Below are 12668 nucleotides of genomic sequence, written 5' to 3'. Positions count from 1 at the left end.
TTGTATAGATAGTCTATCTCAACTTGTCTAATAGATTGATGCCTCTATTATCTCCACTGAATTTAATCTTCAATATCTCCCTGTTTATTGATTTCTTCCTTGTCACTTACAGACACATCCATGGCTCCCCATTTTCAAAAAAAATTCACTAGATCCATCTATATTCATTATTGTCCTATATCTTTTCTCTTTCATCATTAAAATCCTTAAGGAGACCCTTTATAATCAATATCTCCACTTAATTTTTTCTTGCTCTCTTAAATCTCTGCAGTTTCAACATCATTATGAAACTTGAAACAGCTTTCCCCAAAGTTATCTGTAAATTCTTAATTCACAAATCTAATGACCTTTGCTCAATCTTTATCCTTCCTGACTACTCTGTAGCCTTTGGCACTCTCAATAACCTAATTTTCCAAGTTACTTCCCTAAGTATGGGTCTTCCCCAAGGCATTGTCTTGGATCCTCTTTTTTCTTCATAATATTTTATTTGCCAATCATGACAACTCCCATGGATTCACAACTTGCAGTCCTCTCTTAAAACCACCAGTTACATTTATTTTGAACATCTCAAACTGAACTCATTATCTTTTCTGCAAAATCCATTCTTTTCCTAACTTCCTTTTGATTGATTACCATCCCACCAGTAATCCAGGTTTACAATATATGTATCATCTTTGACTCATTTTCTCTCATCCTCTATATCTAATTAATCGGTAAGTTCTATAAATTCTATCTTTATAATATTCCTCCCACATGCTTCCTTCTGACACTGTCATCACCTTTATGAAGGTCCTCATCACTTCATACCTATACTAGCAAAGTTACTTTCTGGTTGGTCTCCTTCATTCAGCTGACAAACTGATCTTCCTGACCATGTGACCTTGTTATTCAATAAATTACAAATATTTACTATTACCTCCAGAATCAAATATAAAATCATCTTTTTAGCTTTTAAAGCCTTCCATAACCTGATTCCCTCCTCCCTTTCCAGTCTTCTTCCTTTACCTTATTCCCCCTCCATAAACTCTGTGAGAGCCAGTGACCACATTTTGGGCTATAAGCCCAAATCAGTGATTGTTTTCTTTGCCTATCACCCTTACCTATAATTCTTTCTCTCTTCATTTTCATCTTGTGGTTTCCTTGACCTTTAAGTTTCAATCAAAATATCACCTTTTGCAGCAAGACTTTTCTGATCCCCTTTAATAATTGTACATTTCCTTTTTTGATTATCTCCAACACCTGAGCCAGTTGGTGGTTCAGTAGATAGGAGATTAGATCTGGAATCAGGAAGACAAGTTTAAATCTAGTCCCATATACTTACCAGCTGTGTGATTCTGGGCAAGTCACTTAACCTCTATTTGCCTCAGTTTCCTCAAATGTAAAAAAGGAAATAATAATAACACCTACATCACAGGGTTGGAATTATCAAATGTAATAATATATGTGAGAATCCTTAGCTCAGTGTCTGAGACATAGTTGGTATTTTATTAAAATGTATTCCTGGGAGCCAAGATGGTGACGTGAAGGCAAGAATTCCCAGAAACGTGTTCCCCCCAAAATTCTAAAAGCTATCATAATTTGATTCTAGCCAAAATCTAGAGGGGTAGAACCCACAACAAGACTGAATGATACAGTTTCCCAATCCAAGACAACTTAGAAGATCTTTGGGACAGGTCTGTTCTACAGGGACTAGGCACTGGAAAAAGCCACAGCACAGCAGAAGTCACAGCACAGCACAGCTGGACGCTTGGGTCCATGGCAGAAGGGGTAGTTTAATCATTGGGAACAGCTAGAAAGGGTGCTGAGAGAACTCTGCTGCACCAGAGTGAGTGTGGAGCAGAGCACCAGCATCAGAGCATCCCTGCAATGAGAACCTGCAGCGGAAGTCAGCAGGGCCACCCAGCATGTCCAGAGCTCTCAGTCCATAGAAGTAAGGGGGTCAGGGGAGACTGAAGAAATCTCTCTGCTCTCCCAGGTTGCAGTTGGGCTTCCACACTACCATAACCAAGCAGTGACCTCCTCATATTTCCAGGGAAGAGGGGACAGCCTGAAGCCTCTCATAAGACCTTAGAGGAATTAAGGGCTCTGTGGGTTGTCTCAACGCTGCCCCCCACCAAAAGCCTTGGAAGTATGGTAAATCAGTCATAGTCTGAGGAAATAAGCATACAATAGAAAAGAAGAATCACACTGTAGAAAATTACTTTGGTCCCATGGAGGCCCATAATACATATTCAGATGATGAAAAATCAAATCTTTGATATCCAAAATCTCCAAGAGAAATAGAAAATGGGCTCAAGCTATGGATGAGCTCAAAAAAGACTTTGAAAAGCAATTAAGGGAGGTAGAGGAAAAATTGGGAGGAGAAATGAGAGTGAAGCAGACAAATCATGAAAACTAAGTCAGTAACTTGGTGAAAGAAATACAAAAAAATGAAGCAAATAATATATCAAAAACTAGTTTAGGCAAATTGGAAAATGCAACACAAAAGATAAATGAGGAGACTGCCTTAAAAAGCAGAATTAGCCGGCTAGAAAAGAAATTTTAAAAAGCTCTTTAAAGAAAATAACTCCTTCAAATGCAGAATGAATTCAAGCAAGCTGATGACTTTGTAAGAACCCAGGAAGAAATAAAACTGTACCCAAAAAATCAAAAATTAGAAAAAAAATGTGAAATATCTCATTGGAAAAACAATTGACCTTGAAAACAGATCCAGAAGAGATAATTTAAAAATTATTGGGTTACCTGAAAGTCACAACCAGGAAAAGAGCCCAGACTTCATTTTTCAAGAAATAATACAGCAAAATTTCCCTGAGATCCTAGAAGCAGAGGGTAAAATAGAAATTGAAGGAATTCACTGATCACCTCCTGAGATTCCAAAAGAAAAACTTCCAGGAATATTATAGTCAAATTCCAAAACTCCCAAGTCAAAGAGAAAATTCTAAAAGCTTCCAGAAACAAGCAATTCAACTATAGTCAGGATTACACAGGATCTGGCAGCCTCTACATTGAGGGCTTGTGGGGCTTGAAATATGATATTCTGGAAGGTGAAAGGTCTTGGTTTATAACCAAGAATCAACTACCCAGCAAAAATGAACATCCTCCTTCAGGGGAAAAGATAGACTTTTAATGAAATAGGGGACTTTCAAACTTTTCTATTGAAACAGCCAGAGCTGAACAGAAAATTTGATCTCCAAGTATAGGACTCAGGGAAACCATAGAGGCGGTGGATGAGAAGGACTAACTATGAGGAACTTAATGTTGTTGAACTGTTTGTATTCCTGCATGGGAAGAAGATACTGATAACTCATATGAATTTTCTCATTCATAAGAGCAGTTAGAAGGAGCATATATAGATAAGGCATAAGAGGGAGCTGAATACAATGGTATAATATAGTAAAAAGATGGAGTCAATGGGTGATAAAGGAAAGTACTGGGAGGAAGGGAAAGGAGAGGATTAAGGAGCTAGGATATTTCACATAAGAGTCAAGAGGAAACTTTTACAATGGAGTATAACAGGGAAGGCAAGAGGGAATGAGTGAGCCTTCATTCTCATCAGAAATGGTTCAGAGAGGAAATAACATACACACTTAAGAGTACAGAAATCTATCTTACCCTAGAGAAAAATAAGACAAAAGGGATGGGATAAGGGGGAATGGGGAGAGGGAAGGGGGCAGTAGGTCATAGAAGAGAGGGAAGATCATGGGAGACACAACACATTTCTGAACAGGAACAGGGTGAAAGAAGAGAGAGAATAGAAAAATAAGAGTGGGAAGGAATAGAGTGGAGGAAAATACAGCTGGTGATAGCAACTGTGGAAAAAATATTGAAGCAATTTCTTTGGTGAACTTATGATAAAGAAGGCAACTCAACCCAGAGACAGAGTTGTCAGAATCTGAACACAGACTGAAGTACATTTTTTTCTATCTCACTATTCTTGAGGTTTCTCATCCTTTTGGGGTGAGGGGGTTTATGATTGCTCTCACAACAAGATTATTGTAATAATATAAAATAAATAAATAAATATTTTTTTTAAAGATGTATTCCTTTCCTTTTATATATGTCCTTTATATATATTGTTATTTTCATGTTGGCTACACTGTTAAACTGCAAATTTCTTTGAAAGTAGAAAGCATAGCAAAATACTCAGCAAATAGTAGCTGCTTAATAAAAGTTTATTGATTTCATTTGTCTTGGTCATATATGCTAATTCTAATTGTAAAATGTAAGGTCCTTGAAGGCAGGACTATATACTCACTAAATGATTTTTCATTCACTAAGTACCATTCACACTAAGGATCCCCCTTTTATAAAATGTTGTCAAAGCTATCAATGTCCTATTCAGGCTTATTTATCTAGGATTATAGGTTGATCTGGTCTAAATGGACTAAAGACCATTCTACTAACTAGCATTTTAATGAGAGGCAACATTGATGTACCCAAAATCACAACAGATTGGAAGTAGAAGAACAAAAATTTGAATCGAGATTTTCTGAATAAATCCAGGGTTTCTTCCATCCTCCCAAGGCTGTTTAAAGTTTGAGATCAAGCCTTAAATTCAATGAGGTGATGCTTTTGCAGTGGAATTTTCATATTTCCTATTCAATGGTGTTATGGTATCGTAGGAAGTGCTCTTGGATTGGAATTAGAATCCAAGACTTCATTCCTGTCTGTCACTTATTAGCTGTATGATCTCAGTGAATTCACCTAACTTCTCTGGATCTCAGTTTGTTTACCTGTAACAATGAAGGATGTTGAGCTAGATACTTTGAAGGAAAAATAGCTTAAAACAATAATATATCTCTAGTCTATTGAAACCATGTCCAGTAGGTAAAAATTGGTCTTGTTTAGAATATTTAAAATATTGGAAAGAGCTTTTATTTTTAGGAATTCAGTTTAGGAATTAGGAATTAGATTTCTCCTAATAGAAGGCCATTTGATAAAGAAAGGACCATATAGGAGCTAAATGAAAATGGCAAATAATATGCTTTTTACCAGAGCTATCCTTAAGTCATTAAAGTGAGCTACATTGTATAACTTTAGGATTGCTTTAAAAGACTCCTTTCTCCTTCACCACCATAGCCCTAAAAACTTCCCTGAGAGGTCTGAAACATTAATTCCAACCATAGCAATTTAATTCCTTTGGCCTGGGACTATTAAGAAAGAAATCCCAAAGCAATGCAATAAACTGTGTCTAATTAATAGAATCAATATTTTTGAGTAATAAGGGAATATAGGGATTGTTTATCAACTCCTTCATTTTATAAATGGGACCCAAAAAGGTTATGTAACTTGCCTAATATCACACAGTGATAGTTTTATGCTTTAAATCTTTTGTTAAACTAAAAAGCAGTATCATTTGCAGAAATTTCGTAATAATTGGAAAGTGAATATCAACAAACAAAAAATTTGAGGGATCAATACATGCCTGAGAACCAAAGACTGTTCATGTGATATGCAATATAATGGAAAATCATCAGTTTTGGAGTAAAAGGACTTGAATTGAAATCTGACCCTCATATTTGTCACTTAACTTCTCTGGGTATCAATTTCTTCATCTATAAAAAGAAAGATTTCACTAAAAGACTTCTAAAGCCCTTTCTAGCTTTAATCTATGACATTATCCTATTTTTATGAAACTTTGGTGTGGGTAGGTATTTGGGGATTAATTTGGAGTAAAGAAAATTTTCCCTTATCCAGGGACAAGTTTCCATATTTAACCATCCTCTTTTATAGTCTGTCAGGAAGCTGTGTGGGAAGCTTATCGAATCTTCCTGGACCGTATTCCTGACACGAATGAGTACCAGAATTGGGTCACTTCCTGCCAGAGGGAGACTTACTGCATTTTTGACATTGGAGAAACCTTCATCAATTCTCAGGAACTCCAGGAACTTCTCCAGCAGGTGAGAAGAAAAACAGCTCTCTCTCTTTTTCAAGCCTGCCTGAAAAGAATTACTTCCCAGATCCCCCTCTGTCCCTATCTCTTTAAGATTCCTTATTTGTCTAAACAATAATAGGACAGACTAGGTGAGAAACAACACAACTCTTTGTTTTGTGCAGAATGATTGCTTGGCATTGGGGTTCTAGAGGGAATAGCTAAGAGGGCCACAGAGAACAAAAGCTGCTGTTGGATTTGCCTTATCTCCTAGCAAAATGACTTCTTTTATCTTCTTTTTCCCCCCCAGCGATTAAAGCATCAACCTTTCCCAGAGAGGTAAGTAGCCTAAATGATAAATCACTTATATAGAATAGAGTTTACAGCTAGAAAGAACCCTGGAGATCATCTAGGCTAGGAATGCTTAATCATGTTTGTATCATGTACCCCTTTGATTATCTGAGAAAGTCTATGGCCCTTCTCAGGATAATACTTTAGAAAAACTGAAGGAAAAACTAAGTTTCACTTAGATGTTTAGTAAAAATGAAGGGCTCATTTTTTCCCACCAAAGTTTCAGAACCCCTAGAAATCTACAGATTGCAAGTCAAGAATATCTAATCATTTAACCTAATGACCTGATTTTAAAATGAGAAGAATGCTGCTCAGAGAGACAAAGTAAATGTGAACCAAGATTCAAACCCAAGTCAACTGATTTTAGGATCATAGATTTGGAACTGGATGGCATCTTAAAGATCATTAAGTCCAATATCCTTATCTTACAAAAGAATAAACTTGGGTCCAGAAAGATTGACTTGTTTAAGTCACACAACTGACAGGGTCTTAAGGCAAGGAGCAGTGAGGTCTCCTGACTCTATGTCCAGGGCTTACCCACTCTGCCATATTAACTCTTGACAATCTAAGTACAACATTTTCTCCACTATGACACAGTGACCTCAAATGAGTGCCCTAGAATTAGGATCATACATTTTGAGCAAGGAGAAATCTTAGGAGTCATCCTAATCCCCTCATTTTACAAATGAAAACCCCAAGACCTAAGTGTTTTGTCCAAAGTAAGACAGTAGCAAAAGAATAAGCAGTAGGAGTAGGATTCAAATTCAGAACTTTGACTCCAAGGGTTTTTTCTCAATTATACATACCATCTTCTGAGAAAGATATTAAAATGATTAAAAAATGAGCTACTTAAAGATTTTGTTGTTGTTTAATCCTTTCAATCCTGTTCTACTTTTCATTATCCATTTGTCATTTTCTTGGCAAAGATACTGGAGTAGTTTGCCATTTCCTTCTCCAGCTCATTTTACAGATGAGGAAACTGAAGCAAAAAGGGTTAAGTGACTTATGCAGGGTCATATAGCTAGATATAATTCTCAATCAATTAATAAATAATACAAAATAAAGTGGAATATAGATTTTCAGTTTCAGAGTTTCAAGGAGAAGTTTGATACCTTTAATATAGCTAATCAATTTCTCAAACACAACCCAACTAACATTTTCACCCAACTCAATTATGAACTTAATTCATTATCTATCTGGAATATTTTTGGAAATATATTTACTGATGAATCAACACTCCGTGTCAATCCAATTGCATATAATAATCTGGATAATAGTAAGATTTTCATTCACATGTTTTTTCCATATGAATAGTTAATTCTTTTTTGAAGGGTTATGAATCTTATTTGGTATGCTCTAGGCTTAAAATCAATCATTACATGATTACATGTCATCTACAAAGACAAATGTTGGGTCAATAAACCATCAAATATATAATAGCTTCCTACTATATTACCAATTCTGTGTTGGAAAAACAAAGACAAAAATGACACACTCTCAACACAATGAGCTAATAATCTATCAGGAAAAATCATAGATTTTCATGTAAAGATTGAGCAATAACTATCAACAAAGGAAAAAAAGAATTGCCAATTTCTTATCTTCTGAAATCTCTGCCAAGGAGAAAGACATTTGTATATAAAGGAGGAAAAAATGTCTAATAAAGAGCTGTTATTATATATATATATATATATATATATATATATATATATATATATATATATATATACATAGAGAGAGAGAGATAATAAAAACATATCTAGCTTCCTTTCTTGAATTCAAATCAGCTGACCCAGATGAATTATATCTTCAGGTATGAAAAGAAATGACATAGCTAATTGCTGAACCACTGTCAGTGATTTTTGACTGATCATAGAGAATGAAAAGTGTTCCATAGGACTGAAGAAGGGTAAATGCTATCTGTTTTCAAAAAAGAGAAGAGAAAAGAGTCTACAAACTAGAGACTAATGAGCTTATCTTTAATTTCTGGGGAAATTCTAGAACAGATCAATAAAGAGAAAATTAGTGAATAGCTAAAAAGAGAGGTAGTGATCAAAAAGAGATTAGAACGGCCACATCAAAAACAAATCATGACATCTTAACATTAATTCCCAATTTTTTTCTTTTTTTGACAAACTCATTTGTTAGAAGAATTCTAAAGACAGAACTTACTCAAGTTTAAGCAAAACTGTTTGCCAAAGCATAAATGGTAGTCTTGTGAAAAAAGATAGAGGGATATAGGTTAAAAAAAATTAAGTGCAATTAAATAGATTTAGAATTGACTGAGAAGACAGATCCAAAAATTATTCTTTGATAAATTGACATAATCCTTGGAGGAAGACTCCAGTGGAGTACTCTAGAGATTTGGGTTTAGACCTTGGATTTTAATGATATAAATAAATGCATACAGAGCATGCTTATCAAATTTCAATAGAACACCAGCAAAAGATAGTTAACACAGTATTTGAGGGATTCAAAAGTCCTTTGTGGATTAAGACACTGGGTTGAATTTAACAAGATGAAATGTATAAATTTAAAGCATTACACTTAGGTTTAAAAAAATGCATAAAACAGGGGGATATGTCTAGACATCAGGTTACCTGAAAAAGTTTTTGGGGAGTGGAGGATGTAGGAGTGTGGCAAGTGGTAGACTTCAATATGATAAAGGAGGCAAAAAAGATCTCTTTTTCTAAAGCCTAAACTTTGTGGAATGAGGACCCTTTTCCAGTTTTAAAAATTATTGGAATTCCTAAAGGTCTTTTGTTTATGTAGGTTATATCTATCAGTATTTATTGCATTAAAATTTTAAATGTTATTAAAACTTTTAATTCATTTAAAATAACAAGAAATCAATTATATGTTAACACAGAAACATTTTTATTAAAAGTAATAATTTTTCAAAAAAAAGTGAGAAGAGTACTAATATTTTTTGCACATCTCCTAAATGTCTGGTTTAATAGGAGACATAGATTCTTTTATCAGCTTCTTCATTCAATTACTCAACAATATGTTTTTTTGGTTGACATATATGAAGAAAACCCAACCTTACAAAGATATAAAGCTGGAAAATGGAGAATTTGAATAAGCAAATACTTTCTTAGTATTATTATGAAAATAATTTTAACCTCACCAACACTCTAAAGTCTCAGGACCCCCAGGATTATGGACTACACTTTGAGAAGTGCTAATCCAGGGGCAGGTAACAAAGATGCTTAAGCTTCTCAGTCCACACTGTACATGAATAAAGTAAAGAAATTAGAGCTGTTTAATGAAAAAAAAATAGAAGAATGGAGGAGCAAACAGTAGTTCTCCTTATTGTGTGGAAGAATAATTAGATTTATTCTGATTGACCCTCCAAGAGGAGAACTGAGAATAACTAATGAAACTTGTAAAGAGGAAAATTTAAATCATATGTCAGGTAAAACATCCTCACAATTTTTAGAACTTTGCAAAAGTGGAATGGGTTACCTAGTTAACAGATTTTCTTTCAATGAAAGTAGACAAGCAAAGACTGAATGTCCATTCATTAGTGATGTTGTAATGAGACTTATTTTTGGTTAGGGATTGTGGTAGTTGGCTCCTGAGGTCCTTGTAAAACTCAGATATTCTGAGGTTTCATGAGCATCTAGAGGGCCTCACCCTCCTTCCTTCATTTGAATTACAACACAGTATATCAATTACCTTTGTGAACAATCTCTTGACCTTATATCTCAATTATTAATGATGATCAAATAGTCCACATTGTCAAAGTAATCCACATTGTCATATCTTTCAGGAAATGAAGTATAGTTTTTAGCATTTGCACTTTGTTGGATCAATGTATCAATGTGTTATTTTGTTTAACTAAATCCAATGCCTAAGTTTAAAGATGTATCCCAATGCTAAAAATAAGAATGTGCTATTTCATCAAGGGTTCCAATCTAAATATAGCAAATTATTCTCATGAATACTTTGTAAAAGTGGAAAAATTAGGTATATCAGTCAACAAGCACTTATTACATGCCTATTCTATATCAGTCACTGGACCCACTGGAGTAAGAAGTTTTCATCATTTTCTCCATCATCTTGCTTTGTTAATGTTCCATGATTTTTTTTTAAATATTTGTTATCAAGTGAAGTCAACAAACATTTACTAAGCTACTACTATGTACTAGATCCTATGTTAAGTTGTGGGGATATAAAGAAGGTGAAAAAAATACTCTGCTCACAAAGAGCTCAAAGTGTAATAGGGGATAGAAACTGCAAACAACTTTTGTCAAACTAGATACATAATAGGATAAATTAAAGATTACCAGCAGAGGGAAAGCACTATAATTTAGAAAGATCAGGAGACTTTTTAAAGAAAGTGGAGTTGTTCGCTGAGGCTTAAAGAAATTTGGAAACCAATAGACAAGAGATGAGGAGAGAAAGCAGCCCAGGTTCTTCCTAGTATCTTGAGAATCAGTCCCTCAAGATCTTCAATTTTTTTTCCAAATCTAATATGGTATTTCCATAGATAGATAGATAGATAGATAGATAGATAGATAGATAGATAGATAGATAGATAGATACATGTTCTGTCTGATCCTTGTTTGTTGTTCATATTAGTATGGTACTTACTTCCTTTTATAGCACATTAGGAACTATGGTTGAAGACTAAATAGAAGCACTCCACTGTCATTTATACAGGAAAAAATTATTATAAAAAGATATTTTCAGGGGTTTTCTTGGTTGTACTCTCCTTTACTATGCCTGTCTATCGACTCTGATGCTTCTTTACCCAAGCCTTTCTAGTAAACTGAATTTTTCCTCAAACATAAAGAAATCAGGAATTAACTGGATATAAATATGAACAAAAATTAAGATTTCTGAAGGCTTGGAGAAACTGTGATGGTATTCCTAAGTTTTTCATTTAATATAATTCCCTAATTCAGCAGAGGAAGGAATCAAATGGAAATGAGAGACCATAATTAGATTTAAAATAAGCTAGCTAAATTGTTAAACATGAAAAGTTTGGAATAAATATCACCAAGAGGGATTACTCAGAATGACAAAATCATGGTTTCTTAAAATGTTATCTGGAAATCAATCAATTTATGAGCACTTATTAAGTACCTGTTTCATGCCAGCACTAAGCTAGATGCTTATAATAAAAATACAATAAGCTTAACACCAAATTTCTCCCATTACATTAATAAACATACCAAGTTGAAAAATTACAACCCCAGAACAGGTACATCAAAGACCAGCTTTTCTAACTAAAATTTTGCTGAAGGTCAGCCATAGATGTGCTGCTCTCTAGTTTGAATCAAAATACTCTTCTTTAAAATAGATGGTTTAGAATTTAAAACATCTTGAAGCAGATTTTCAATCTATTCCCACTACTGCCATCCAGTGCCTCTTGATTGTTATGTCTTTTATTTCTTTTTTTGCTTCTAGAAAAGATGAAATTCCAACAGAGAAGGCAATAGAAAGTAAAAAGTCTGATGAAATCCCTATGCTTCCTACAGGTAAAGCTAAATTTCTTTCTTAAAACATTATGTTTATAATATTTTATGTTTTACAACCAAATTATAATAAAAATATGGAATTTTCAAAAAACCCTTGGTAGAAATTCATAAGAACAATAACTTTTTAGAAGCTTAGAAGTCAGAAATTGAATAATTATGTTTCTATATGTTGAAAAGATCATGTTTCAGACTCTATTATTTGAATAGAGGTTCATAAAACATGTCCTTTAGAATCATTCCATATTTTAAGTCCTTTCAGCATGAGACATTAGGCTCATTCTTTCAACCAACATATCTTTTTTGACCAATAACTAGCTTAGGTACTATACTGATTCAATATCAATTAAGAGAGGCAGCTAGGGGGCACAGTGTATAATGCACTGGCCTTGGAGTCAGAAGGACCAGAGTTTGAATCTGACCTCATATCAATTGAAACTAATTAGCTATGTGACCCTGGGCAAGTCACTTGGCCCTGATTTCCTCGAATCCAGAGTCATCTTCAGTCATATCCAGTCACTGGATCCAGGTGACTCCAGAGAAGAAAGTGAGACTGATGACAGCATAGCACCCCTCACTCAAATCCAATTCATGTGTTTGTCATGACATCACCTCCTTGATGTCATGGTCTTCTTCAAGAATTGGGGACAAATATTATGAAATTATTTGTAGAATGCATTCCTTAAGAATTTTCCTTCAGTTGTTTTAGGAGGAAATAGCTACCTAATTATTAACAGCATTAACAATGCAAAGAACACTGAACTCTAATATCACACTTCATTCAGAGGGATAGTATTAGAAGAGAAAATGCTATATAAAGATGATCCATGATGAATTTATTTATTAATTAAAATTAAAAATAATCATTAGAACGTATTTGAGGGACACCTAGGTGGCATAGTGGAGAGAACCGACCCTAGAGTCAGGAGGACCTGAGTTCAAATTCATCCTCAGACAGT

General features: G+C 34.4%; 1 protein-coding gene across 1 annotated transcript in view; it reads left to right on the top strand.

Annotated features, from left to right (window-relative positions):
* Positions 1–12668, top strand: part of IMPG1 (interphotoreceptor matrix proteoglycan 1) — a 168621-nt gene that overhangs the window by 38487 nt on the left and 117466 nt on the right. The window contains exons 3-5 of the mRNA XM_074190012.1: positions 5734–5900; positions 6183–6211; positions 11642–11712. Coding sequence (XP_074046113.1) covers positions 5734–5900; positions 6183–6211; positions 11642–11712 — 267 coding nt within the window. The remainder of the gene's footprint in view (positions 1–5733; positions 5901–6182; positions 6212–11641; positions 11713–12668) is intronic.

The sequence above is a fragment of the Macrotis lagotis genome, chromosome 5 (assembly GCF_037893015.1).
Source record: "Macrotis lagotis isolate mMagLag1 chromosome 5, bilby.v1.9.chrom.fasta, whole genome shotgun sequence".
Taxonomy (NCBI): Eukaryota; Metazoa; Chordata; class Mammalia; order Peramelemorphia; family Peramelidae; genus Macrotis; species Macrotis lagotis.
Note: the sequence above shows the minus strand (reverse complement) of the source record. Positions and strands in the feature narration are given on the sequence as shown.